Source organism: Apus apus, chromosome 21 (genome assembly GCF_020740795.1).
Source record: "Apus apus isolate bApuApu2 chromosome 21, bApuApu2.pri.cur, whole genome shotgun sequence".
Lineage (NCBI taxonomy): Eukaryota > Metazoa > Chordata > Aves > Apodiformes > Apodidae > Apus > Apus apus.
In genome coordinates, this window is record NC_067302.1 from 4,825,454 (window position 1) to 4,853,206 (window position 27,753).

The 27,753-nt window shown below is 55.5% G+C and overlaps 3 protein-coding genes across 7 annotated transcripts in view; 1 reads left to right on the forward strand and 2 right to left on the reverse strand.

Annotated features, from left to right (window-relative positions):
• Nucleotides 1-10,076, forward strand: part of PPT1 (palmitoyl-protein thioesterase 1) — a 29,450-nt gene extending 19,374 nt beyond the window's left edge. For 2 of the 3 annotated variants that reach the window (XM_051638261.1, XM_051638263.1), the window contains 9 exons: nucleotides 4,627-4,770; nucleotides 5,383-5,492; nucleotides 6,274-6,401; nucleotides 6,839-6,909; nucleotides 7,624-7,726; nucleotides 7,821-7,911; nucleotides 8,376-8,474; nucleotides 8,600-8,671; nucleotides 9,077-10,076. In XM_051638261.1, coding sequence (XP_051494221.1) covers nucleotides 4,627-4,770; nucleotides 5,383-5,492; nucleotides 6,274-6,401; nucleotides 6,839-6,909; nucleotides 7,624-7,726; nucleotides 7,821-7,911; nucleotides 8,376-8,474; nucleotides 8,600-8,671; nucleotides 9,077-9,199 — 941 coding nt within the window. In that variant the 3' untranslated portion in view covers nucleotides 9,200-10,076. Of the gene's footprint in view, nucleotides 1-4,626; nucleotides 4,771-5,031; nucleotides 5,149-5,382; nucleotides 5,493-6,273; nucleotides 6,402-6,838; nucleotides 6,910-7,623; nucleotides 7,727-7,820; nucleotides 7,912-8,375; nucleotides 8,475-8,599; nucleotides 8,672-9,076 lie in introns of those variants that run through there. The other variant, XM_051638262.1, reaches the window with a different exon arrangement.
• Nucleotides 712-3,738, reverse strand: RPL11 (ribosomal protein L11). Its single transcript, XM_051638266.1, has 6 exons — nucleotides 3,693-3,738; nucleotides 3,184-3,334; nucleotides 2,740-2,846; nucleotides 2,232-2,363; nucleotides 1,639-1,749; nucleotides 712-788 (listed from the first exon to the last, which is right to left on the reverse strand). The coding sequence occupies exons 1-6, from the start codon at nucleotides 3,696-3,698 to the stop codon at nucleotides 759-761; spliced, it is 537 nt and encodes a 178-aa protein (XP_051494226.1). The 5' UTR covers nucleotides 3,699-3,738; the 3' UTR covers nucleotides 712-758.
• Nucleotides 9,932-23,395, reverse strand: CAP1 (cyclase associated actin cytoskeleton regulatory protein 1). Of its 3 annotated transcripts, none has more exons than XM_051638259.1 (13): nucleotides 23,343-23,395; nucleotides 18,165-18,277; nucleotides 17,704-17,804; nucleotides 16,879-16,956; nucleotides 15,066-15,209; nucleotides 14,901-14,986; nucleotides 14,253-14,358; nucleotides 13,973-14,150; nucleotides 12,951-13,138; nucleotides 12,621-12,744; nucleotides 12,434-12,516; nucleotides 11,700-11,843; nucleotides 9,932-11,321 (listed from the first exon to the last, which is right to left on the reverse strand). In XM_051638259.1, the coding sequence occupies exons 2-13, from the start codon at nucleotides 18,256-18,258 to the stop codon at nucleotides 11,238-11,240; spliced, it is 1,410 nt and encodes a 469-aa protein (XP_051494219.1). In that variant the 5' UTR covers nucleotides 18,259-18,277; nucleotides 23,343-23,395; the 3' UTR covers nucleotides 9,932-11,237. The 3 variants fall into 3 exon arrangements, with proteins under 3 accessions (XP_051494219.1, XP_051494218.1, XP_051494220.1); XM_051638258.1 differs by lacking the exon at nucleotides 23,343-23,395 and adding an exon at nucleotides 18,550-18,567; XM_051638260.1 differs by lacking the exons at nucleotides 11,700-11,843; nucleotides 23,343-23,395 and adding an exon at nucleotides 18,550-18,568.
• Between the last annotated feature and the right edge of the window lie 4,358 nt (nucleotides 23,396-27,753).

Here is a 27,753-nt window from a genome sequence, read left to right on the forward strand (position 1 = left end):
TGACAAGGGAACAGTCTAGTCTGAGACAACATTCCACAGTCCCTGGCACTGGTGTGTGGAGATTTGGATGGGAATGAGTTTGTGCCTTCATTTTTTTAATAACTTTTTTACTGTGAGATGCAGGAGAGAACTGAACACTAGAGCAGAGCCAGGGGTTTGCTGAACTCCACTTGAATGGGCTGTGTTCTCCTGCAGGGAATTTTCTCTAAGCAATAAGGGCCTTTCCTTTGCAGGGGAAAACTCTCTGGCTGTGGCATTATGACAGAGTTCACACCCCTGAAACATTTAAGAAACCAGTGCAGATTCATCCTCTACATTCCAATAATTGCTTTGGGATTTCTACAGCACCCTGAGAGCACCACGAGCCACCAGCTGCAGGTACAGGCACTGGGGGGCACTGACAGTACCCAGGGAAGCTGCTTGGATTATGGGGTTCTGCTGGCAGCCCCCTCACTGTGACACCAGGTTTGAGGCTCAGCTCAGGAGCCTCACCAGTCCCTGCCCACCCCTCAGCCCCTTCCAACCAGTCCTGCTGTACTTCCTTACTAAGTAAGATCCAAAGATCTTACAGCCACCACTTTTTACTTTTTTACTTTTTTTACTTTACCACTTTTTTACTTTTTACTTCATGGCTCTGCTTCAGTAAGAGGTTACATGCACCATTCCCTTCAGCCTCCCATTCAACAGCCCCCACAAAATTCACAAAAGGAGTTAGGGGTTAGAAAATTTTATTTACTTTTTTTTGGTAACAGAACTTCTCATTTACCAGGAAGGATGATGCCATCATACTGTGAGGGAAAAAAAAAAAAAGAACCAAGTGAGAAAGTATCATCAGGCAAAGGTGCAGCACCACTGAGCAGAAACCTGAGTCACCATGTTCACTCCAAGCCAGCCAGACAACTCTGACAAACAACACTCTGCTGCTGTGCTGTGAACTTCCAAGGGGCTTTGCTCACAGAAGCATTAAACTCTGCTCATCAGCCCAGCAAAACAAGCAGCCCCACTCTGCACAATCTGACCAGAACTGTTACAGTCCCAGGATTCAGCCCCTGAAGATGTAACTCTGCCACAGGAAAGAAGAACCAGGGAAGAGAGGGGAAAAAAAGCCACTGGGCATTAAAGCCACAGGAGCCAGTAAAGAGCCTCCAGACTGTCCATCTTTTCCACCCCTGGAAAACTACCAGGAGTCCCCACCTCTGAGCATCCTTCAGCATCTCCCATTCATTATCCAGCCTGTGACAGGGAGAGCAATGGAATCCCAAGAACTTGTTCTACTTGGATGGATTCATCCTTCAAGTCTGGCAGCAGAGCTAGGAACTGTGGCTGATAAACCCTTATCCTGCCTCAGAATTTGGGATCCACATATAGAGAACACCTCCAAAAACTGTGGGTGACAGACTGACAGAAGAGCTGGTACTTCCAGCTGTCCTACAAAAGCTGCTCCTTCAATTCCACACTAAAAAAAGGGGCATGAACAGCACTAATGCTCAAATGCAGCTTCTACTGCCCCAGAGCGGAAAAATCAAAGCCTTAAACAGTGATCAAGGTCCCAGTGACTTGTTCCAGCCCTTCCACAGTGAAGCATTTTGCTGACACTGGCTAGGAAACTCGGGATACCAGAATAAAGCTGGATTTTACCTTTTGCTGGAACCAACGCATGGCTTCTTCCTTTCCAATTCTGTGCTTGGCTCCAATGTTGCCAGTCCTGCGTTTCTTGTCAGCAATGCTGAACCCAGGCCTGCCCAGCACCTGCCAGGAGAGACCCCCCCCCCCAGCAGGATTACATTCTGCCATTTATTTCCTTAAAAATGAGTAAGTTTTCTAGGAGGGAAAGCTATTCCCACATCCATAGGAACAGCTTCCTTTTCATTCAGAAGCTCAGAGGGAGGCACAGCACAACAGAATGACTCCAACAACCCATCCCTCTAAACGCAGGGAAAACTTCCCAGCAACACAGCCCCTCTTCCAGTCCCCATCCCTGAAGCCCCTGCTGCTCCTTCCCTCCCCAACCCTTTGTGTTATCCCAGGAGGACCAGTAAAACCAGTATTTGATTCCAAAGAAGCTTTGTGATACATCACAAATCAGGGATTTTACAGCAGCCCTGGGAATCTCAGTTTAGACTCAGATTTTAGTGACATTTTTCCATCCTCCCGCCCTTGGCAGCCAGTTATTTGTCTTAGATTCCTGCCAGAGCTTTCCCACAAGCTGCAAGGAAGCAGGGAATACACACCACGTAGAAGTCCAAGCCGTAGATGCCGATGCTGGGATCGTATTTAATGCCCAGATCAATGTGCTCCTGGATTCCAAAGCCAAAGTTCCCGGTGTCTGAGAAGTTGTTTTTTCTCAACTCGTATTCTCGCACCTGCAACATCCGTGGTCAGTCCCTGCTTGATGGTCTGCAAACAGCCCCACAGCTCCTGCAGGCACCAACTGCTACAGCCCCACCACCTGCTTGGCTCCTACCACGGGTTTAGCTCTGAGATTCTGCTCCCAGAACCTGCTCATAAGCCACAGATTCTGCTCCCAGAACCTGCTCATAAGCCACAGATTCTGCTCCCAGAACCTCCAAAAATCAGCATCAGCTGCAACCACGGGCTCCTAAATAAGGGTCAAACACCAACAAGAGAGGGAACCAATGCCACCCTCACCCCTGAAGCACCCATCTTTGCATGGAGTTGGAACGGACTCAAGTTTTGCTCTCTTCATAAACCAAACACCCAAAGCAGCCCAATTCTCACCTTCAACCCCCTCTCCAGAATCTCCTCTGCTTTGGCCCCACGAACCGTGCAGTGAACAGCAATCTTCTCATTCCTCCTGATTCCAAAGGACCTCACAGTGTACCGTGCTACGGGCAGCAACAATTGCACTTAATTCAGACAATTCCCACCCAAAGGATTCAGAGTCCAGAGAAGTGACTTAAAAGGAAAAAAATAAAGAAAGAACTGGGACAAGCTCGTGTTCCCTCTTCGGGGATGAGGGCAGAGCAGCCCTGAAGGCCGAACTAAGGCCTCCAATTCCCGCACCAAGGCCCACAGATCAAACCTCCTCCCACCAGCTCTGCCAAGGAGACTCTTCCCTGGGAGCCACGTTCCCACTTCCCCCTCCGCCTGTTCAGGAAAGGCAGGAAAGTAGCCAGCGCTGAAGCCAGGAAACAAACCGCTCCTCTGCAGCCCCCTCCTCACCTTTGGAGAAGACGGGAGTCTGGCCCGTCAGCTGCTCCAGCACTTTGGCCGCTCGGGTGAGCCTGTCCCCGCTCTCTCCGACGCAGATGTTGAGGCAGAGCTTGCGGATCCGCAGCTCCCGCATCGGGTTCTCCTTCTCACCTTGGTCTTGCTGCGGAGAAACGAGACGGGGCAGCTAACGGGGGGGTACGGGAGGCAGCCCCCCGCTCGCCCCGGCGGGCGGAGAAGGCTCGGCCCGCCTGACACCAAGCCCCGCTCCAGCCCGGGAGGGAAGCCCAGCCCCGCGGCTCCCACGGAGAACCCCGGACCGGCCGCGGCCTGTCACGGCAGCCGCCTCCCGAGGACGGCTCAGCGGCTCCTCCCTGCCCATACCGGCCCCGCAGCCCTCCCTCCCGGCCTCCCCCGCTCCCGCCCGCACGGGCCGTGACCCGGCGGGGCCCCGCCGAGGGCGGATGGCGGCGGATGGAGCCGGCACGGCCAGGCCGGGGCCCGCGGGCTCCGCCACTCACCGCCATGGCGGGGGCGGGGAAGAGAGCGGCGGGCGCTGCCGCGGGGCCTTATGGGAGGGCAGCGCCCCCTGGCGGGCGGAGGGCGGCGCGTTGCCGGGGCAACCGCGTGGGCAGCGCCGCCGTTTCCCCGCAGGGCCCGCAGCGGGGGGCCCTGCCCGCACCCCCGCACCCCGCGGGCTCCGGGGAGAGCCGGGGCGGCACACGGCGGGAGCCGGCGTCCTGCCAGGAGCCCCGGTTCCGCCGCTGAAGCTGGGAGGGACGATCCGCGGTGGTTTCGCTGGGAGATACCGCGCCGGGTGTCGGAGCTTCACCCCGAAGCAGCACCGGGTGTTGTTTACCACAGCGCGGCTCCCGCACCCCTGGGCTCCCTGGAACGTGTTCCCATTTCACTTCAGTCTTTCAGGGAAGCATTTGTGGGTTTCAGATCTCTCTGTCGGGGATCTGGATCCTCTTTTCTGCACGATTTTGACTTAGTCTGGAGCAAGGCAGGAGCCTCAGCCCGCTCTCACTACAGCCTGCCGGGAGCAGAGCAGAAGGCAGCTTCTCTGGAGAGGGGGGCAAGCCAAATTCACACCCCTTTTTGAGTCCAAATGTCTCTTTCAGTGACCACACCCTGAGCTGGAAGCTTTCACTAGGGCTCTCACTCAGTAAGAATGACAGCAGCTCCAGGCTTTCCCTGCTTGTCCCTTCCCTGCCTCCCAGGAGCCGTGCTCAGCGCTGTCAGATCGAACTCCGTAACACCCTCTCTATTTTTTGCCCCAGTTGATTCTAAAAGGGGATGAAGGATGAATGAATATTCAGCTTGTCTCATTAAGAAGAGAAAAGAAAAAAGCATTAGAAGTGACTGTGCAGAGAGCATGAGAATCCAGTAGTTAAACAAGTAACATCGCTTTACTCCTTCATTATCGATTTACTTCAAATTTTACTTTCTCAGAAGGCGGACAGAGCTGGGTGAAGGTGCTGGGCACTTCAGGAGCCCGAACTGGGGCTGGATCCGTGTCCTGGGGGTGCTGCGGGGGCCCTGGGAGCAGCAGGAACACACGGCTGAGCTTTGCCGTCCCCCCCCGGGGCAGCTCAGGTAGGGGGGAAATGTGTCTGCCCCAGCGCAGAGCGGACCGGCGGGCTCGTGGGTCTCCTGGCTCCGTGTCCCGCAGCGCTGAGCGGGGACGGGATTTGGGATTCCAGGGACCGGGCTGGGATGGAGCAACGGCGGGACTCGAACCCGCGCCGCGCTGGGAAGGCCGAGGCCACGCCCCCGCGGCGAGGCCACGCCCCCCAGGGTACCCGCCTCCCCCGGGCCACGCCCCCGCCGCGTGCCGCGCGCCGGTCATGTGCTCGGTGAAGATGGCGGCGCTCAGGGCGGTGCTGGGGCTGCTGGGGCTCCAGGGGCTGCTCCCGGGGCTGCTCCCGGGCCCCGCGGCCGCCGCCGCTCCCCTGGTGATCTGGCACGGCATGGGTGAGCCCACCGGCGGCGGGGCGGGCCGCCCGGCACGGCTCTGGGCGCGGGGTTCGCTGGCCCGGCCGTGCCGGGACCCCAGCATCCCCCCGGGGGGGGGGGGGGGTCTCAGGCCGCCCCCCCGCTCCGGTTCGTGCGGACCCGCCTCCCGCGGGGGGGGTTGGCAGCAGAGGGGTCGGTTGTGGAGGCGAGGTGAGAGCCTGGGCGGTGAGGTGACGATGTTCCCTTCCGCAGGGGACAGCTGCTGCAACCCGCTGAGCATGGGCTACATCAAAAAAATAGTGGAGCAGAAAATCCCAGGGATTTACGTCCTGTCTCTCAAGATTGGAAACAACCTGATCCAGGTAAGGAGCCGCAGCTCGCGGTGCCGCTGGGCAGGGTGGCGGCCAGAGGGTGGCTCTGCAGGGGACACAGTCATCGCAGTCTCTGGTGTTAATCTGGTTGCACAAGGGTTTGTGTCCTGCTTTCCCTGCTGTGTCGGGTTTTTTTTTTTTACATCTTGGTGAAGTAAACAGCTTTGACATGTGGAAACCAATGAAGTCAAGCTGATACCTGCAGGAAAGAGCTGAGGGAAAACAAATCCCGTGTCTAAATGGGATTAATATGCAAATCCACTGGTGGGCACTCTCACCACTCCAGGTGACACAGAGGCATGTGATCAGAGCTGTCAGGCAGAGCTGGATGCCTTGCTCTCCTCTTTGATTTACAACCCTTTGCTCATTATGTGTCTTCTCATAAAGACACAAACTTCCTCTGCACCTCTCAGGGTTCTGGCAGGTTTGTGTAGCCCTCCAGGATGGCTTGAAATGCTCTCTCAGGATAACGTGTATCTTAGTTTCTGGAATCTGGAGGAGACAGGGGTTTCCTTTTACACATCTGGAGAGGCTCAAATTGTCAAGAAGTCTGGGGAAATGTGACTGTTCCCTAGGAAACAGGTTTCCCAGGGGAAGCAGGAGCAGAGCCCTGCTGAAGGGAAGTCCCAACACTTTCACTTCTGTCAGGCTGTGAAAGTCAGGGTCCTCTTTCAAAAGCAGAACTGCCAGCGGTCAGTTTGCAGAGATGGAACTCGTGTGAAAAGCCTTGGCAAGGTACAAACCAGACGTTCTCCTCTGGCTGATCCCTCAGGATGTGGAGAACAGCTTCTTCCTGAACGTGAATGCCCAGGTGGGGCAGGTGTGCAGGCAGCTCAGCGCCGACCCGCGCCTGCAGGGAGGCTACAACGCCATGGGCTTCTCCCAGGGGGGGCAGTTCCTGTAAGTTGCCACTTTTCTTCCATTTCTAGGGATTCCTCTGGGGTTTTAGGCTTTGATTTCATCAGCACGGACTGGTTTGAGTTTGAAGTGACCTTCAAGATCCTCCAGTCCCACCCCCTTCACGGGCAGGGACACCTCCCACCAGCCCAGGCTGCTCCAAGCCCCATCCAACCTGCCCTTCAACACTGCCAGGGATGGGGCTTTTTAAGACCCTTTTGAATTTTCAAGCTGATGTAAACTGACAAGCCCTTTGGAAAGGTGGGAGAGCTCTGAAGGAGGCAAGGATGTGTTTGCCTGGAGCCCAACTCCACCAGGAAGGCTTCATTCTTTTTGCAAACCAGATCAAAGCACCCGAAGCTGGCCAGCTGGGAGCTGTGTGAGCCAGCCCAGACTGGTGGCCTGGGCAAGCTGATCAGCTCCTTCACCTTTCTCCCCAGGAGGGCAGTGGCCCAGAGGTGTCCTTCTCCTCCAATGCTCAACCTGATCTCTGTTGGGGGACAGCACCAAGGTATTGTCCTCTCCAGCTATCTCACCTAACCACTGTGAAGGGTGGGGGGCTCTTGCTGGCAGGAGGAATGACCATTTTCTCATGAATTAAACTGTCCCTTTGTTCCTCTTTGGGGTTTGACCCAGTTTTTAGCCACCTACATTATCTTCTGTCTTGGTCTTGCTTCACTGGCACTGAGGAGGCACCTCTGCAAGTAGATGACTGATTGGGTAGAATCCTTCCAGACTTTGGAAGCACCTGGGATTGGTTGTTTTGGGAGAACTTCTCTCTAACTACAAAGCAAAAGCCTTTGTGGAACTAAAGCTCCTGGGTCACGAGGGTGTTTCACAGTGAAGCCCCGAGGGGAGGGAGGTGCTGCCTGCAGGAGGTGACAGGGGCAGGATGAAGTGAGGAGGTGCCCAGGGAAGAGTGGCTGGTGCTGAATCCCACTCTCCCCTGAGATGCTCCGTAGCTTGAGTCTAGTAATTTGTAGTGGGAAAACTTGCAGGGAGCCATCCTGGGAGCAGCAGGTGAGCTGGGCAGGTTCCTCCTGCCTGGGTGTGGCAGGGCCTGGGGGCAGGAGGGCTCTCCAAGGGGACTGCAGGATGCAAGGCTGCCTGATCCCCTGGGTAATTCCTGCCACTGCTCTGTGACAGGGTGGTTCTTGACCAGCCAGAGGGGTTAGGGGGTTGGGGTTGGGCTCACCAAGTTGTCCCACGTGTCTCCACACCCCAGGAGTCTACGGCTTCCCCCGCTGCCCCGGGGAGAGCTCCCACCTCTGTGACTGGATCCGGAAGACACTGGATCTGGGGGCCTACACACCAGCTGTTCAAGAGCAGTGAGTGGTTCCATCAAGCTGCCACCACAGGGGCCAGGCCCATGGGAGAAGCTCTGGGTTTCCAGCCTGATCTTTGGGTTTCTCTCCTCTCCAGCTTGGTCCAAGCAGAGTATTGGCACGACCCTCTGAAGGAGGAGGAATACAGGAAAAACAGCATCTTTCTGGCTGACATAAACCAGGAGAGGGTAAGGACCTGGCTGATGGCTGAAGGCCAGCAGGAGAGCAGAAGCCTCAGCAGTGAATTCCTTCTTGCCAGCTCTCCCTGGCAGCAGCTCTTCTGGAGTCCCAAGGGGAGCAGATTTTACTCTGCATCCCTGGAATGTACAGAGTGTTTTCACTGGTGGGTTTAGGAATGAGACTTGTCCCTGGCAGAGCAGCTCCTGTCTCTTCTGGAGTGGTCTGTGTCTATGCCACATGCTCAATCCACATGGACAAATCCTTTCCCTCCCTGGGAAGGCAGGGGGGCCCATCCCCTCCCTCAGCCTGGAGCTGGATCCATGAGTGCAGCCCAGGGACCCAGGAGGCACAAACCCACATTCCTGCCACCCGGGCTAGCACAGCCCAGGTTTTCCTCTGCAGGGTGAGTTGGAGCAGGTGGTTTCTGTCCTGTCTCAGTGCCTTGAATCTCTCCTCTCATTTTCCCATCCAGGGCATCAATGAGACCTACAAGAAAAACCTGATGGCTCTGAAAAAGTTTGTGATGGTGAAATTCCTCAATGATACCATGGTCGACCCACCCATTTCTGAGGTGAGCCAGGCAGGGGGGGGTGGGTGCTGCTTTTTTGGGGGGTGGTTTGTTGTTTGCTTGCTGGTGAAAACCTGCTGCTCTCTGGGAGCCTCTCACCAACTGTTTCCTTGTTTTTCTTCTGGCAGTGGTTTGGGTTTTATAAAAGTGGCCAAGCCAAGGAGACCATCCCACTGAGGGAAACCTCACTGTACACAGAGGTATGTTCTGCTGGGGGGGTTTCTGCCATGTCCCCTGGGTCCTTGAGCTCTAAACCCCACAGCCCTGCCCTGCTCACCCTCTCAGCCATTCCTGGGGCATTGCCTCCTGTTGCCAAGAGCTGCCTGGGAAGGCATTTCCCTCCAGGCCAGTTCTGGCAGTGGGCATTGCAGCAGTGCCCTGATGCTCGTCATCCCCACCAGCATCTGTTTCACAAACTCTGCTCCTTTTTTAAAAGCCAGTAAGAGGCACCCAAAATGCCTTTTTCCCCTCTGTGAGGAGAATTTTTGAAGAGCAGAGGTGGAACTTGCTCTAGCCCACTAGCCAGTTCTGCCCCAACAAGTCTCCACCCACCAGCCCCGTGCCCGGTTCCCCGGGGAGCTGCGGACACGCTTCTCTCTCTGCAGGATCGCCTGGGGCTGCAGGAGATGGACAAAGCAGGAAAACTGGTGTTCCTGGGGGTGGAAGGGGATCACCTGCACTTCTCAGAAGAGTGGTTTGACACCACTATCCTCCCCTTCCTCCAGTGAGGCTGAGGGGAGGCCCCCAGAGCAGCGGGGAGGGTCTGTCACTGATGCTGCTACTTGTGCAACAGCACTTTGGGCAGGGGACTGGGGGGGACTGGGGAAGGTCCACAGGGTGCAGAGCTGCAGTGAGAGACTTACCTGGGTGAAATAACACTCCAGTGTGGGCTGAGCTTGGCACTAACTCTGGAATGCTCCATCCTGCTAAAGCTACTGCAGTTCTCAGAGTGGTGGCACCACCACGAGCTGGGGGGGGGGGGGAAGGGGAGGTTGGTTTTCCCTGTCCCCTGTTCCTCACAGGACACAATGGCAGTATTAACAGAAATCACTAGTGTAAAGCTGCATCTCTTAGGGAGAGCAGCAAGTAGACTTAGGTGGCTGAATGCAAAGGTATTGCAGCCAGGTAAGGGGGGAAAAAAGGGCCAAATGTAGAGGTTTCTGGGGAAAAAGGAGGGTTTGGGATGAAGCAGGTATTAACAGCTTGAACAGTGTTCAACTAATGGCTTGTTTGATGCACTTTTGTACAGCCTTTGAAATCAATAAAGAACTGTACCTCTAACCAACTGAAAAAAAAAAAACAACAGGTGAGATTTGACAACTACTGAGGGTTTGATTCAAGGGGAGTTGAGGAAAGTTTGTGCTTCCCTAAGGGGAAATCCTCACAGCAGGGTCAGGCAGCAAGAAGCACCTCATCCTGTCCCAGGTCCCGGGTGCCCCCAAAGAATAAAACAAGAGCCCTTGTAATGAGCAAGTTGGCATTAACTTTATTCTAATCTTCTGTATACTCTTAAGTACATAAGAAAGGTTTTTTTTTTCACAAGCCTCAGGAGAAAACGAGTACAAGTCACAGGACAGTCTCAAAATTTAAAAAAAAAAAATTGCATATTTTTTTTTATAGTTTTTTGTAAGTTTTGTCCTAGAGAAAAAAGAACATTGACACTTGACAAGAGGAAATGCTTTTAGGATTTGCTTTTGCCACCCGAGGCCTTTTGAAAATGAAGGTCAAAGCACGTGCAGCTCCCTTTTTGGGCCAGTACAGTACTGAGCCTGAGATCCAGGCCCCTGCTCCAGGGCCCTGGAACAGAGGCCACCAGATTCCACCAAAATAAAAAGCCAAGCAACAGGGGAAAGGGGAGGGTGAGAGGATTTGCTTTGTGGGGATTGATAGCAGAGGAGGAAGAGAGCAATGAACCGACTTGATCCCACCTGGGTACTGACCCTGGAATGCAGGAGACCCTCTGCAGGAGGGGACACGTTCAGAAGAACTGTCCTGGAAGACTGAACCTGAGTTCAGCTGCTCCAAGAAGGAAGCCCTGGGCCCACGATTCCCTTGCCAGAGCAGAGGGCTCATGGAATAAGAGGTGCTCAGCTCCAAGCTACCAGCCTGCCCTCTGCTGAGCCTCCTGTGGCACTGGCTGACCCAAAGCCTCCTGTCATGGCACAATCTGGAAGATACTGAGCTGGTAGGAATGATGAGACTCAAAAGGAACCAGGGGTGGAATGCTGCAGCCCAGATGCCCAGCCTTTGGTCCAACAAAAGCCATTCCCATCTCCTGTAATGCCACCACAGAGCTGGAATTAGCAGCTTCCAGGACCACCTGGAGCCACCTGCCAGAGCAACTGGGCACTCTGGGCCCCGACAGAAACCGTTGGTTATGGAAAAGGGGACAAACATTCCTCTCTCACATGAACAACTTGCTTCAAGGCAATACAAAAGAAACCCAAACAACACTCTGAAAAGCCAACTGCCAGTACTGGCTGTGAAGTTCACTGAAAATCTGCCTTAATTGGTGCAGTTAGATCAGACAAGGGGAGGAAAAAAATAAAATACACCTTCCTGCTGAGAGATGTGGACAATAACTGACCTGCCACCTACACCAAACCCCAGGCAGAGGTGTTTCAGTGGGGGCAGGTAGCTGTGTCTCTCGGGTAGAAGAGAAGCAGTTTGAGAGCAGAAAGGTACAAGAAATCTACAGAATCATCTGAAAGCAGATTTGTCCCACAGCAGGGCCAGGGGAGGGCATGAGCCTTGGAGCTTTTCTGCTTAGCCAGCGATTTCTGTCACAGTGGTAACCAACTTCTGACCATTCCACACTGTCTTGAACTGTTCTGGGACAGGGAATTCAGTCTGGAGGGAAAGAGTAGAAATCTGTTGTCCAAAAGCAGTTCATGAGTGAGACTAATAACAACCCCCACTGCCTTAGGCAATTCTTTCTGTTATATCCCCTCCTGTACCACAAACGCTGCCTGTTCTGCCCCAGGAGCTCCTGAGGAAGAAGAAACTCTTACAAAGCAGCAAATATCTCACTGCAAAGACAAAACGACTTGATTTGCTGGTTTTTAGAATCTGATCATCATTCACAACCAAGCCCAGAGTCTAGAGCTGTCCCTGCAGACCTCACTGTGACCATGACATTCCCTGCAGGGCTCAGGATACAAATCCTGCCCCTCACTCCCCCTCTCCCCCCCCAAGAAGACCACAGGGATATCAAAACTGAGCACTTACAAAGTCACCTCCCTCTGTGGGAATAAGGACATTCATCTCTGAGGACTTGGCACTGACAATCTCACAGTCTAGAGAGTTCTTGCTCAGATACACATGGCAACCATCTGTCTTGTTGATGGAAATCGTTGGCACTTTACCCAATACCTGGCAGGGTGGTCAAGGCAGTGGTTAGAGGAGCATTTCCTTGGAACTGGGCAACCACAACACTTTTGTGTTTGACTCCAATCCCTCCACCCCAGACAACCTGGGGGGATTCAAGTGCTCCCACCTTTTGGCAAAAAATCTGAAGTTATTTCTTGTTTTAATCTCCTTGGAACAAAGCAACGGTGAACGTTGGGCAAACTGACCACCCCAAATCAGACACCAACACTGGGAACAGAGCAGATGCTACTGCTGGCCTCCTGCTTTGGCAGTCATGTTGCCCTGCCTCACTGAGACTCATCTGTTCTCCAGAGCCCTGAAGCAGCTCAGAGAGGCAAATTGCAGCCCTTTGCTGAGGGCTGGGCAGGGTGAGCTGCAGAGCAGTGGGACAGATAGTGTTTCATGAATCACAGAATCATGGAATGGTTTGAGTTGGAAGGGACCTTAAAGATCATCTAGTTCCAACCCCCTGCATGGGCAGGGACACCTCCCACAACAGATTCCTGTTCTGGAAATAAAACTACTGAAAGCAGGAGGTGCTGCAGGTGCCCTGTTGTACAGCACATCAGTCACACTGCAGGTTGCACACTCACCTGAACTTTAACATCCCTGCTGTTGATGATCTCTACGATGCCCACCACGTCATCAAACACCAGCCCCAGCTTCTTACAGTTATCTGCAGGGAAAAGAGGGAGCAGCTCCCAGAAAAGGTTCTGGGAGATCCAGCCTCCTGCAAACAGCCCCGTGCACAGGAGCAGTTGTCAGGGTTTCTTCACTTACCGAGGGTGATGGAGTTGATCTTGCCCTTGATTTGGAGTGTACTATTTGTGCACTTGAAGACATATGCTACCTGCTTCAACTCTGTGTCACTGATCACCAGGTCAGTGGCATTCTCCTGGTTTTCCTGAAAAGGCAGGGAAAACACACTTTATTTTTGGAATGTAGACCAGTTCATCCACGTGAACAGCAGGGCAGTGCAGCCCCTTTAAAGGCAAACTGTGTGTGTCTTCAGGCTGGTGCCTCTTAGGAGAAAGGTCTCCAGGAGACCCCCCCTTCCCTGCAGCAAAGCTCCCACCCTCCAACCCACTGATGGCCACACCAGGCACTCACCACTCTCCACTTCTTGCCCTCTAATTCTAGCAATGCAGGTGCCTTTGGAGAGGTTTTTTGGGAGGGATTAGCATTACAGGCTGGTTTGGGAGCAGTGAAAGGTTTGGGTCCACTTCTCACAGGACCCCCTTGGTTCTTCAGTGCTGGATTCTTGTGGGTCTTCATGTCATCTGAAACATGTCGTAAGCCTGCAAGAGGAATCAGAGCTCAGCTCTCCCTCAGGAACAGTTTCACATCAGTGGTTGCAACAATCATCATTATCACATTTTTCAAAATGCAGATCAATTGAGACTGGGCCTACATTGAGCCCAAGCATGAGGAACAGCAAGTGAAAGAGGGAGCAAGAAACACCTGACACACTGTTGATGTGAACACAAGATGTGTTGTAAAACCAGAATCGTGGAATGGTTTGTGTTGGAGTGACCTCAAGAGGTCATCCAGTCCCAACCCCCTGCAAGGGCAGGGACACCTCCCACCAGCCCAGGTTGCTCCAAGCCCCATCCAACCTGCCCTTCAACACTGCCAGGGATGGGGCAGCCACAGCTTCCCTGGGCAACTTGGGCCAGGGTCTCACCACCCTCACACTCAAGAATTTCCTCCTCATGTCCAACCTCAATCTCCCTCTTCCAGCCCTTCCACTCTGCAGCTGGATAAAGCCCTGAGCCAAGCAGGCAGAAGGGGTGAGCTTTGTGAAAACGTTAATTAGGTGTAAAATTGCACCCTGTGTACTGGAGATGTGCAGGGAACCAGAAGGCTCCTCCTCTCTGACCCAGCCAGATCCATCTCTTGCTGCACCTGCCAGAGGCTGAGAACTCGCCCCCAGCTGCACTTCCCCTTGTCCCTGGGAGCTGCTCTGGGGCAGCTCCTGCCTCCCTCACCCTCGGGGCAGATGGTCCTTTGTCCCTGCAGGGGAGCAGGTGTGTGGGGGGACAGCACTGCAGGGGGGTCACAGCACTGCAGGGGGGTCACAGCACTGCAGGGGGGTCACAGCAGCTCTGCCCTCCCCCCTCCATCCCACCTACCAGAGGTGATCCCTTCTCCCCGGTTGATCTGGGCGAAGAGGGCGGAGCGGGAGGCAGAGTCATCCGAGCTGGAGCTGGTGGGGGCAGGAGCTGGGGGGGGAGGAGGGCCTGGCGGGGGCGGGGCAGCCCCGGCGGGGGGACCCGACGGTGATTTAGCCCCTTCTGTTGCTACAGGACCCTGTAAGAGACCGACAAGAGGGAAGGCAGTTGCACAAGCTCCACATCCGCTGCAATCGCCCTGCAAGGCTCTGCCGGGCAGCCCTGCAGCTGCTGCACTCACTGTCTTGCTCCAGGTCAGCCCCGTGGTGTGATACTCCTTGATATAGGCCTGCAGCTCCGTCCAGATGCTCAGGTAAGCCTTCACCCAGTCCACTTGCTTTTTATCTCTGAGGACACAAGGAGACTGTGAGGGGCAGCAGGTGCATTGGCCATTAAAACCCAAGGTCATAGAATCAAAGGGGTTGGAAGGGACCTCTGGAGATGGGAGTCCAACCCCCCTGCTGCAGCAGAACACCTGGGTCTGCAAAGAGTTCTTTCCATCTCAGCAGCTCCAACACTGTGTTCCAGCTTCAGGATTAATCCTGCACCTGCCCAGCAGGAGGCCACAGCCCTGGTCTGCACCATAACCCCTTTTCATGGGGGAGTCTGGTACCTCCACATGACCCATTCCCAAGACACAAAGAGCCACCAGATGCTGCTGAGACCAGAGCAGCAACACTCTTGCTACCAGAGATTCCAGCTACACGAATGCAAGGAATCTTGTCCCTAAGGATCAGGACAGAACAGCTCCGTGAGGCTTGATAAATAAACCCTGCCTTAAAAAGGAGGAGAAATGAAAGACCAAGGAGGCTGTGGTCAGCCCCTGGAGCAGCCCCTGCACACTCAGTGTTGCTGTGTTCAGTGTCTTTAGGAGACAAGGTGAACTTACACATCCTTGTACTCCTTGAGGATCCGGTTGGTGTAAAACATGGCAGCATCCGTCATTTCCTTCACGTAAGGACCAGGCTTTGGAGCCTGAAGAAGAAAGAACATGTTGGCATGGAGCAGCTGACCAGGGAGCCAGGCTTTTCCCACTTCCCAGTGGAGCTCTTACCATGGCCACCCAGCCCAGGGCTGGGATGCTCTCGCTGACTGCTGATAAGTGATTGAACATTTTGCTACCACGGTTCTGCTCCCTGAAGTTCTGCACCACCTGGATTTGCTCTGAGATGGGTTTCAGCAGCGATGAGAACACACCCTGCAGGGACAAGAGGGACAATCCCAATTGGAGTACATGAGTGCTGCTCTGGAATGGCTGCACATCTTCATGGGTGGCTCTGCTGAGAGGATGGGTCACTTGGAGGAAGAGCCCAACTGGCACAAGTTGCTGCTCCAGCTCCTGTCCCCACGAGCTGAGCTCAGTCCCACAGCTCAGCTCCTCCAGGGATGAACTCACAGCTCCAGATTGGTGCTGTGGGAGAACGCCAAGAACTCTGACTCATGGATCCAACAGACACTGAAAAAGCTTGTTAGGAATGAGGACAGAAATAGAATTTGCCTTTCCTGGGTTCTTTTGTTCCAAGACAGTTTGTCAAATTTTTCCTCTCCTTTACGAAGCCCCAGCACAGGCTGCTCTGCAGGGTTTTGCTGCTTGGGATCTAGAGCCTGTGTCACAATTGGAGTCACAGCAACTTCCCAACCCATCCTATCAAGCTGGACTTCAGGATTCAAGTTAATTCTCAAGCCTTTAGTGTCTGGATGATAAAAATGCTTTCGGTGTGTTGTTCACTTGGAATGCTGACTGGAAGTGCTGGAGTTTGCTGAGGTCAGAGCTGACCAGACGGTTGCACATTTCCAGAGATGTCTCTTGGGCAACTTCTCCTTCCTCTAAGATCAGAAATTCTCCTGCTGGTGGCAGCAGTGAGGGACAAATTTGGGCAAAACTTGCTTTTCAAAGCCTCAGCTTTTCCTTCTGCTGTTCCTACCCCTGCTTCAGATGAAACCAGGGAGTTTCCCAGCAGTTTTGCAGAAGCTCCAGCCTATCACCACTGTCAAGTAACAGGATGGGGAAATTCTTCCCTACAAGAGTTCACACATTTTGCATTTTAAACTGGCTACTCCAGAAGTGACTTGGCTCCTACTAGACAACCTGCACAAAGACCTACACTGGGTTTAGGTGGTTGGTTGGTCACAATCCTCTATCTCAACGTGTCAGTGGAATTTACAAGCAGGTTCTCAGCCTTGAGGCTGCACGAGCAGCGTCCCAGCGAGCCTGCTGAAAGACACAACCCTCCAAAGCTGAGTTTGGGGAAAAAGATGCAATCTGGTTTTGCAGTGAATAGGAAAGTAGCACAGAAATCCAACTACTACAAAGAGAAGCCATCACTGAGCCAGGTCATCACTGCAAAGAGATGCCAGGTGGGATCCTGTTGCTCAGGAAAAACAGTTCTCAGCAGGGAAAAGCCTTCAGGATCAGATTCTCAGTTACACACCCTGCTGAGAGGCAGCAGCCTGGGGTAAAGTGTTAAATTACTTGCTAAGAACAAATCAATCCTAAAAGCTGAGCTATTATTCAGCAACCATTCCACAGAGACAAGTATCTGTGATACTTCAGGAGGAGTTTAATGGCTGGAAGTCTTTTAGTGCCACAGAATGAAAAGCAAACCCCATGGCAGCTCCTGCCTCGGGCCAGCCCCTGTCTGCAGGCTGCAGCTGAGGGAGCAGTGATTGTGCAGTGGTGGTGCCAGGTGAAACCTGAGACAGGCACTATGAGATGACACTCAGGAGCTGCTCTGACAGCTACAGAAAACTTGTTGCTCTAACAACTAGAAAAGGCCTGTTCTGCAGCTCGAAGAATCAGCCTCTGGAATTCTGTCCCAGCTGAGCACTCAAAACAGTTCATGCTTTTAAGCAAGTGCCAGACTTACCTCTGGTGGCTGCTGATGTTGAGATGCTATCACCAGAAGAGCCCTCTCACTCATCAAGCCCACGTGAACCATCTCAGCCTAAGGACAGAGAGAAGCAACATGAGAGAGCTTTTCCCTTGGAGCCAGCGCGATGCCAGCGGCCGCTCAAGCTCCCACTGTCTGCAGCTCCTGGGCTGTCAGGAAGCAGCTGTGCTGATCCCAAAGCACATTTGCATGGAGACACTTATCCTGGAGAACACTCACAGGAGTGGAACAGCTCTCAGGCTGGGTAGTTTACAGGACAAGAGGAAGTGGGCTCAAGTTGCACCAGGGGAGGTTTAGATTAGATATTAGAAGCAACTTCTTCACTGAAAGGGTAAATAAACACTGGCCCAGGCTGCCCAGGGAGGTGGTTGGATCCACATTCGTGAAGGTGTTTAGAAGCCATGTAGGTATGGTGCTGAGGGACATGGTTTAAGCACTGGACTGGGTAGAGTTGGGTTAATGGTTGGTGAAGTTGGGTTATGGTTGGACTCTTGGTTGGTTATGGATAATCCTAAAGGCCTTTTCCCAACCAGAACACTTCTGTGATTCAGTGAAAGTTCATAAAGAGAGCCAGACACTCAAGGAACAAAGATTTCAAAGAGGAGGTTTGATTCATAGTGTGTGTAGGTGGCAATCTGCTGGAGGTTATCTGGGCATCTGCATCTGTTTTGAATCCTCAGGGCTTATCAACACCCCAGAAGCAGCACTGAAGGGATGCAAGCACTGGCAGCAAGCTTGGCCCTCAACAGCCCCGAAGAACAAGGAGCATCTATCCAGGGCGGAGGAGAACAGAGTCCTTACGTGCTTCTGCACCTCCTTGCCAACTTCTTTGCTGATCTTGAGGTACTCAGCCACTGGGCCAGCCAGGAGGGCATCGAAGGCCTGCACGTACTGAGCCATTCCTGCAGGAGGGAACCAGAGCACAGGAATCACCCAGGGCCCTGGCAGCTCCAGGCTGGAGCACCCACAGCCCGGGCTGCACCTCCCCCTGCTCCACACTCAACATTCCCAGTGGTCACAATGCCACAGGAGGAGGCTGAGCCCAGAGCCCAGGAAGGGGGAGGGAAGTGCTGCAGACACAGGAAGCTCTTTTCTGAGCAGGACTTCACCACAGGCCCCCTAAGCAGAGGCTGCTGTGACACCCACTTCCCCCCGCAGGCAGCCAGCTCCTCCCACAGCCTCAGCACCCGCTGCTCCAGCTGCTCCCTGTGTCCCACACCTCCAGCCCAGGGACTCCCATGGGGTGACACTTTGGGCCTTACCTTTGGAAGAACCTTCTGCACACATGCCAGGCCCTTGGCACACGGTCTCCAGGCGCTCCACAGCCTTCTCCAACCGTTCAACCAGCCTTTCCATATCTGCTGCTGTCCACAGCCTGCACACACAGAGCACAATGATTTGCCTCCTCTGCCAGCATGCACCTCCTCAGCCAAATACTGAACAGAGTTTATCAGCTGTCTGGTACAAGCTCTTCCAGTTCTAGAATAAAAATTCCCACCTAGTCCTGCACCCTGATGCACCCTCAAATCACCAGGAACATTCAGATTGCACAACAACCACGTTCTGTGGCCACAGTTGCTACTTAGTGGCCACACAGTCTTATTCCATTGTCAGGACTTCTTACACGTGTAAGACACTAGAACTTACATCTTCTAACCTTGTGCTGACACCACTCAGCAAGACACAGGTCTGCACAGCACCTCCCTGCAGGCAGTTCTTGGCCAAAGTCCCAGTTGTGACCAGACAGCAAATGAGGAACAAGAGCTTTGCTGGGAGTTCATGCACTGCAAGTTAGAACTAGTGGCTTTCATTCCATAAATGCATCCTCAGAGACCTCCTGGAGTCCTGAATGCCTCTAAGGAACATCTCTAGCTCCAGCAGTACAGAGCAGCAGTGTGCAAAACGAGCCACCCTGGCACATGCCAAGCTGAGCAGCTGCACCAGCCAAGAAGGCAGAGCTGCTCCTGCAACAAAGCTCCCTGTTCACACTCTCCTTCTGCAGGCTTTGGTATCTGAGCTGCAGAATCGACCCTGCACAGGAAGAGGGTTTAGGCTCACAAAGTCATTTGAAGAGTCTCATCTGGAAAAGTCTTAAATGTCATGTAAACTTTCCATGAATTGCTGCTTTGCAGAGACTCAGCACCAAGGAGCAAGGCAAGTCAGGCTCCAAGCACACTAATGCACAGGGAATGCAGGGAGGGAGCAGCAAGTCACCACTTTTATCTTATCACAGCTCATCAAAAGGTTTTATAATATGAATCACAACCATGGCCTGGACACAGCTTCCTTCTTACTGCAACAGTCTGAGGGCTCACAACCCTGCCTGGAGGAGAAATGTCCTTCCCAGCACGTTCCCCAGCAGGCCCAAAAAGGAAGGCAGGGTTTCCCAGCACCATTGAGGAGCCCACACTTGATGTCCCTCAGAAACCAAACCTGAGCTTGTAGCTCAGGTTTTGCTTTTGCTCACAAGCCTTCTCAGTCCTTCTCCAAAGTGCATGTTTTCCACCCAATTTCCAGGGGACATGGGGCAGATCCAGCATTAGTCACAAGCAGCACTGATGTCACCAGACAAGGCCATTTTCCAGCCCTCTTTCTCCTGCTTGCATCAGGAGAGGCAGCACTGATGTGGGGGGCAGGGGAGGAGCCACCCCCTTTCCAAGAGGAAGAGAGTGGTTTCCTCCTCTGTGCAGAAAACTGGACAGCAGCAACTGGGTGGCTTCCAGACCCAGAAAAGTTCAGAGAGGCTGGAGCTTGTGGGCAGTCACCCGTGTAATCAGCAGTCATGAATTCCTCCCTGTTTATTCTGCAGGATGGAGAAACCCTGACCACAGGATGGTCAGAGCTCTGCTGCAGCCCAGCACCCAGAATGGGGCTCACATCTTCAGGCACAGCCAAGAGCAGGGCTCTGCCTCCCCCACTCTCAGCACACACAGAAAGGTGGGGTTTTCTCCCCAGAAGAGCCACCTGTTTAGGGAATTGTCCTGTGCTTTGAAAGCCCAGCAAGACAAGAGGGTGGAACAGGGGTTTTAGGGAGGACACCAGGTTGAGGGAGCACTGGGCAGACAAAGCTGCTGTTCTGCACTGCTGATCCCACCACATTCCACGCCAGGCTCTAATCTGATCAGCCCCAAGTCACCAACTGTGTTTCCAATCAGGATTACAAACCAGAAAGTCCAGATGGAAAAGCTGCTTCCGACCCCCAGCAATAAAACAAGCTGTTGTGAGGAGTTCTGGATCTGCTGTCCATTGGTGTCCTTTACCAAGGCAGCATCCCTTGGGATTCAGATTCTTCCAGCCTGACACATCCTTCCTGGGCCTCAGGAAGGTTTCTCTGACAGAAGCCATAAACTCCCAGCACTCCCTACCAGCTTTGTAAACCCAGCACTACCTGGCAGATGGTGAACTCCTTTTAATTTCTGTTTAATGAGATTTATCACTTGCTAAATTGACAGCAAAATCAGAACTAAGTGCAGGCAGCACAAAGTCCTGGAGCAGGCAGCTCCATCTCAGTCACTCCTCCCTAAACCTGCCTTGACTCACCCTCACTCTGCTCTTTGCCCTGTGGATGCAGCTTTTCCTGCTGCCTACACACCCACCCTGAATGAAACAGGAAAATATTTAGGTTTACAGACCAGAACCAAACTAATATCAGCAGCCAGTCTGGAATCTAGAGAGATTAATGTTTAGTTGGGGGGGGAATAAATAATCCCCAAGTAGACCTGTTTGGGCCACATCTAACAGTGCTGTGTCTGCTGATCACTCTGCAGGGTAATTCCCCAGTAGGTGACAAAGAGACCCCACAGATCTTGGTAATAAACCAGGATCTAATTTGCCTTCTTTAAAGAGGAAGCTGAGAGACACAGGTCTTGGAAGAGTCATTTCTCTTTGGTGCTCAGGAGAAATAAGAAAGGGGACCCAGGTTCTTCAGCTGACAGGAGCTGAGATTAAACTCTCCCTTTGGGAACAATAAAAGCAGGATTTAAATCTAGGGCTTGTTTAAATTCAATTGAACTTTGATCATCAATGGAGTGGAAGCTATGGCCTCGCAGCAAACACACATTTCACCCTGGGCCAGAAAGCCCATCCATTTCCAGAGCACATTTGGTTCATCTATTAACTAACCTTTATTTCCATCAAAACCTGGGAACATGGTTCTGGACACACTGTACAGCAAAGAGGCTTTTATCTGCATCTAGACTGCTTTGATCTACTGAGCAGAGGGATTTTATGTGTGAGAAACACCAACTGCTCCTGGAGCACAAGCACAGCAAGAGGAGTTTCCTGTTTGGAGGATCTCAAAGAGTCAGGACGTCCCAGCCTGAGGCTGGTGGGTCCTCAGGGGAGTTCTGATATAAACAGAAATCATGGAATGGTTTGGCTTGGAAGGAGCTTAAAGATCATCCAGTCCCACCCCCTGCATGGGCAGGGACACCTCCCACCAGCCCAGGTTGCTCAGAGCCCCATCCAACCTGCCCTTCAACACTTGGGGCAGCCAGAATGAAATCCCTGCTGTGTCCCGGGACAGCACCAACCTGAGGCCTGGCTCAGACCTCCTGAGAGACACACAAGTCAGTTCTGCAGCCAAAAGGGCTCCAGCCCAAGCCTCAGCTTCCGGGGAGCCCCACGAGCTGCTCTCAGCAACCTGACATTTGCATCAGCCACTTCCTGTTTCTACAGGCCAGAAGAATAAAGATGGGACAACTAAATTAAGAACACCCCACCGTTTGTTTCTGAGCTGACACTGGAATCTCTCAGGGGATCAGCTCTACCAGATGATCTCCAACATTCTATACCTTCCAAAAAGCCCAAAGAATTATTGGTTTTGGTCCTAAACAGCTCATCAAGGAGCTATTTGAAACAAGGCAGGAGTGAAAGGTCTGGATTGAGGCAGTTGGCAGGACCAGCCCCAAACCCAGGACAGCTCTTGCTGCCCCCGTGGCTGCCAAGACCAAGAGCTCTGCTGTTTATAGTACAACAATACTTGTTGACATTGCTCCAGATGCCCTGGTATTCCAGATCTCCTTTATTTAGAAAGCCAAAAGTGCTTTCTAAAAATAATAACTAAAAAAAAATTCTATCTGGACCCACATTCCAGCTCTTTCCAACAACAAATCTTACTGAAATCATTCGAAGTGTCGGTTGGTGTTTGAGCTCAAACATGAAGAGATGGTTAAAGAATCATTTCACTCCAGAGCCAGCACAAGGGCTCCTTGTTCAGCAGTTCTAAGGAAGAGATTTGCTCTTCCCAGGCTCCGTTGCTACGTTCCCTTCCTTTCCAGTCCCCATCAGGGCAATGAATCCAGTGAGGACCCGGGATCTCAGCTCAGCTGGATCCAGCACCAGGCTCCACCTCAGGAATTCAGAGCATGGAACCTCGTCAGCATCTCCCTCTCCGAGCTGTGCTGCCCGAGCAGCTGGGCTGGAGGTTGGCACATGCAGAACGGGGGGATTTTTGGCTTTCAGAAAGCTCAGCGACATTCCAGGGACACGGAGGGCAGAGGAAGGCAACAGCAGTTCCTCCAGGTCACCCACTCCTGGGCTTTCAGCCACGTGCATCTCACCCCCAGGTCCTGGGGGACCCCAGACGTGCAAACCCTGTCACCTGCCGCGCGGAGCGTCCATCTTCGGGTGCTTTTCCTTCCATTTCGGGGGCACAAACCCCGGGCGATCCCGCCCTCCTCCCCCCCCAGCCCCGGAGGCAGCGACCGAGGCTGAGGGGGCAGAACCCGCCCCGGAGAGAAGCACCGAGCACCGAAACAACCGCACCGGAGGCTGCGGGAAATCCCTCCCGGCCCCGGGAGTCACCGGGAGCCGCGGGCCCCGGGAGCCCACCAGCCCCCCCCCCGGGGACAGGCCGCTCCTGCCCGGCACACCCCGACCCCTTTTCCAAAGCCCCGGGAGCCACAGCGGGGAGGTTCGAACGCCTCTCCCCGGGGCTGCGGGGACAGGCAGGGAGCCCCACAGCCCGCCCCACACCGGGCGGCACCGGGCGGCCCAGCCCCCCGGCCATTCGTGCCCCCTCCCGGGGGCAGAGCTGGGGCGCACAGACCCCCCCGCGGCAGGAAGCGCCTCCGCTCCGCGCAGGAAGCGCCGGGGGGGGGGGGGGACACGGACCGGAGGCTGCGCCGCTCGGTGCCACGGGCGGGCCCCGGTACCGGCCCCGGTAACCGGCCCCGCCGGAGAGGTTTTACCGTTCCGTGATTAAATTAACCCGAAATCATCACGTTTAACGGATGCACCCCCCAAAACAGCTGGGCCGGGGCCCCTCCCACCTCCCTACCCCCGCCCACGGCGGACGAAGCCCCCGCGGCCCAGCCCCTCACCGGCTCCCCCCGGCCCAGCCCCGGCAGCGACCCCCGGCGGTTCCCTCTAGGCTGGCAGAGGCTCCGGGGAAGACCCCGCGGTCCCGGGGGGGGTCTCGGGGGGGTCCCGGCGCTCACCTCCCGTCCCGCTCCGCCGCCGCCGCCCAGCGCCCGCCGCTTCCGGAGCCCCCCCCCGCGCGCCGGAAGTGCGCACGGCCCCGCGCCGCGCCGGTGGCGGGGGGGGCGGGGCTTCTGCCGGTCCCGCCCTGCGATTGGCCGGGAGCGCTTTGTGGGCGTGGTCAAAGCCTGTGATGGGCGTGGTCCTTTTTTTTAGGGGCGGGGCCAGGGGGGTGCGGGGAGGGGGGCGAGGGGAGCGGGGGGGGGGGGTCGGGAGATCCCGGGAGGGGATTCGGGACCCTCGGGGAGCCCGAAGCACCCACAGATGGGCTGGGGGGGCATGAGAGCCCATCAGGGGCAGCTGGGACCCCCCGAGGCAGGGCCGCAGCTCCCCAGGAGGGGCTGTTGGGGTCGTCAGGAGGTTTTAGGACCCCCCCCCCCCCGCCCCCCGAGAGGGGCTGGAGGCGGTTTGAGGTGCTGGGAGGGGGTGGGGAGCCTGGAGAGAGGGTTTAGGTTTGAGGTTGGGGGCCCCGGGGATGTGGCTGGGAGCTGCAACCTGGGCCTGCAGGGTGAGGCTGGGTGGGATGAGCCCTCTCCTGGGGAGGGGGTGGCCTGGGCTGGGGCTGCAGAGGAGGTGGAAGGGGGACATGGGGTCCTGCTCTCCCTTTGGAACAGCATCTGGCTGCGCTGGGGGAAGGTGAGGTCAAGGCCCCCCCCCCCCCAAGCTACTTCTGGTGTGGGTTGGGAGAAAGGTCCTGCTGGGAACTGGTGAGGGTGGAAACAGCTACAGGGTAAATCCCGGGGGGCTCTGGGCCCTGGGGGGGGTCTCTGCCAGGGTTGGTTGTCATCCCTGGCTCTGCGTGGCAAAGATGGCTTTACTTTTGGGGAGTGCTGGCTCGTCCCAAGCATCCCACACCTCCAGGAGTACTGAGCACTTTGGAGCTCTGGGCTCACGTAGCCTCTTCGACCCGAGGGTCTCCAAGCACCTGGCAGAGGGTGGACAAATATTCTTGTCCCACTTTTGTTGTTGGAGAGACCAAACCAGGGAGGTCAAGTGAAAAAAAGACCCAAACCACTAGAAGTGCAGGAAGGGGTCCCTGGAGCTCTGCTCGGGGGTTTTGGTCCCCGCAGCCCCGGGGAGGGGGGTTGGATCCACCCTGGGAGCTGGGGGTCTGTGCAGACAGACAGACGGACGGACAGGGCGTCTGTCCCCGGCGGGGCCGGGACACGTTGACAGGGTGGAAGGAGGAGGAAGCTCCGCCAGGTCGGGCTGATTCCGCCCGCGCTTCCTGCCCCGGCCGCGCTACCATAGATGGTCACGTCTGAGCTCCCGAGCATCCCCCGGGCCCTGCCGCGCGGGATCCCGACCAATCTGGGACCGGGTCAACCCCGGGATCAGCGCGGGCCGGGAGGGAGGGAGCGGGGCGCTGCTGACACCTGGGGAGGGCTCCTGCTCCGGCCGCGCCCGCGCCTCTGGGGCTGGGTTTTCCCGAGCAGCCGGTGGGTGGGAGTTGTGTGTCTTCTGGCTGAAGACACAGCTCGGGGCCGTGCCCCCTCCCCTCCCTGCAGCCCCCCCCCTGCTCCAGCCGCTGCCCTGGCAGAGCAGGCAGAGCCAAGAGGGACCCTCGTGTCCTCCCCGGCGAGGCTGAAGCCCGCGGAGCAGACAAGCAGCTCCCTGCAGCCACCAAAGCCACTTGCCTGGTTTTCTTGCCTTGTTTCCCACACCAGCACCCCCCGGTTTGCCTCTTGGAGCTGTCTCCATCGTGATTAGACACTTTAGGACCAACTGACGTGATGCCAAACAAGCAAACCAGGTACAACCACCCCTTTGCCAGGCAGCCAAGGACTTTCATTCCATAGCATCCCTGTCACAGTCCCAGCAGGGGAGCACTGGCCATGGCCCCCCCTCGCTGGTGCGGGGGGAACTGGTGGTCCTGGAGGGCAGCACTGGCAGGAGCCACCCCCTTGGGTTGCATCCGTGGGGAAGAAGTGAAACTGGGGAGAGGGACTAGAAACGAGCAGAGAATGAGGGGGGAAAAAAGGAGCGTGGCTGGCTGGGGATGTCACAGCTCAGCCCCAGGCCCAGGTGTTTGCTTCTGGGCTGGGTGTGTTCAGCTGAAGGTGGTTCCTGAAGGAACAAAGAGGCAAGTTCCTGGTGGGGCTGGGTCATGGAAGAGCCGCCCGGTTACAGGAAGGTTGTAAACCAGGTCTATGCCATTTGAGGGATCCTGGTGCCTGGAAACCACACCAACCTGTGCCTGTCACTGCTCTGTCTCCAGGGAAAAGCTTACAGCGTCCCCACACTGCTGGCAGGGGGTTGGTGCCTCGTCCCCCTTTCCTTCGAGCACCACAGGAATATTGGGTCCTTTTTTTAGACATTAAATGCCTAAAGTGCCTGGGTGTCCTCTAGACAGCACCCTGTGGCTTGTTGAGAGAGAGCACTTGTCCCTGCTCTGCTGTGGTGCGAGGAGGGAGCTTGTCCAAGCTCCAGCCCAGGTCCTTGAGGAGCTGAGCAGGCTCTGACTCCTCCACAGGAGCAAACACAGCCCTGGCAGTGGCTCAGGTCACCCTGTGCTCTCAGAGCTCCCTGAGCCACCTCTGGTTAAGGCTACGCCTGTGCTCTGACCTCCACGCCGCGTCTCATTTCCCAGCAAAGCAATTCAAAGCTTGGTTTCTAGGAAGAGGGAGTTTCTCGGTCTCGGGAGCCCATCCGGCCGCCCCCAGCAGTTCTGGCCGCGCAGCAGCTCCTGGGCCACCGGCAGCCCCCGGGGCAGCCGCTCCGCTGAACATTAACCAGAGCCCGCCGGGAGAGGTCGGTAGCCTTCAGACCCTGTTTGCAGACACAGCGAGTGACCTCAGCCTGGTGGCCCAGACGAGGTGACCCCCGGGGACAGCAGGACCCAGCACCCCTGGCTTAACTCTGCCCTCCCCAGCTGGTGACAGAGGGGACCAGAGTGCTGGGGAGGTGGGGCTGCTCCCCAGGACCTGCTGGTCGGTGCCTCCACCCCGAGCACAAGCCTGGCTCCTGCAGTCCCATTTCTCCCCAGAACTTCCCAGGCTGAACTAATTTCCAGCTGGATCCCCTCCCTGATCCAGCCCCCTCCTGCCAGACATCCCTCTCCTTGGGATTCTGTGCTTGCCTCAGCTCAGGGTGTCCCTGAAGTTAACCCTGGGTTAATTCTGCAGTGTGGGGCTCTCAGGTCCCTCCAGCCCAAGCAAAAACTGTCCCCACCAGCCCCTGTCATAGTTTCATGAATCTCTCCTGCTGCAAGATAAAGCCAAGGCTCTTTGCCCTTTCCCTGGGGATAAGGAGGGAGGTTTTCCTTGTTCTCTTCAAGGAAAGGCTTTTCACTCTTCCTCTTCTCCCCCGTAGGGTCAACAGGCACAAGGTGGCTGCTCTCACCCCGGGGACTGTCCCTCCAGTCTGTCCCTGCTGCCTCGGTCAGGAGAGGACCTGCCTCTTTGGCAAAGCCACCCTTGGTGACAGAGGACGTAAGTCTGGTTTTGCATGTTCATGCACTGCCCTTTGGAGGCCACAACTGGTATTTGTTTGGTTTTGTCCCCTCTGCAGTCACCTCCCAGGACAAAGTGCCCCGTGGTTGGGGTGAATGTCTCTCTGTGCCCCTTCCCCTTGGCACATCCAGCTCTGATGACATCTCACTGGCTCACCTCCCAGCCTGGGCAGGGCAGTGTCCTCCTGAAGTGTCCCTGGGGGAGCTCTTTGCTGCAGGAGAGGCAGAGCTGGGTGCTGGCACCCAGCAGGTTTCCCCAGGGCTCAAGGGGAGCCTTTCAGCTTGACCAGGAGCCCTGGGAAGGGCATGGGGTGCACTGAGAAGTGTCAGTGGAGAGTGGGGTGCCCGTGGCAGCCTGTTCTCTCCCCAGTCAGCCCTGAGTGCTGGGACATAGACCTGCACCCCTGCCAGGATCCTTCTCCTGTGAACAAAAAGACCCAGACAACCTGGTTCTGTGAGCAGAACAGAAACAAACTGCTCCCTTCCAGCACGGGCAGCAGGGTCCCCCCAGTTCAAGGGAAAGCTCCCCAAGCCCCTGGCACCAGGTGGGTAATCCCTTCCCCAGCTGGCCCAGGAGCTCCTTAAAGCCCATCAGCTGGGAAGGGGGGCTGATTGCTCACAGCCAGGGGGTTTCTGGGCAGCACAGCCCCAGCCCATGTGCCGTCAGAGGTGCTGAGCACACAGCTGACACTGCACTGAACAGGGTCTGGCTTTGGTTTCACAGGGCCAGCCCAGACCTGTGGCTCACCCAGAGGACACAGCAGCAGCAGCCAGACAACCCCAACTCTGCAGGGAGCTGCTCATGGGACACTTGGGTGCATCTGCTTCATCCTCAAGGTTAGTGGGGACTTCATGGCTGCTGCTGGAGGCTGGATGGGGGGGTGGGCAGCATCTCCCCCTGCAGTCCTGGCTGGGCAGGC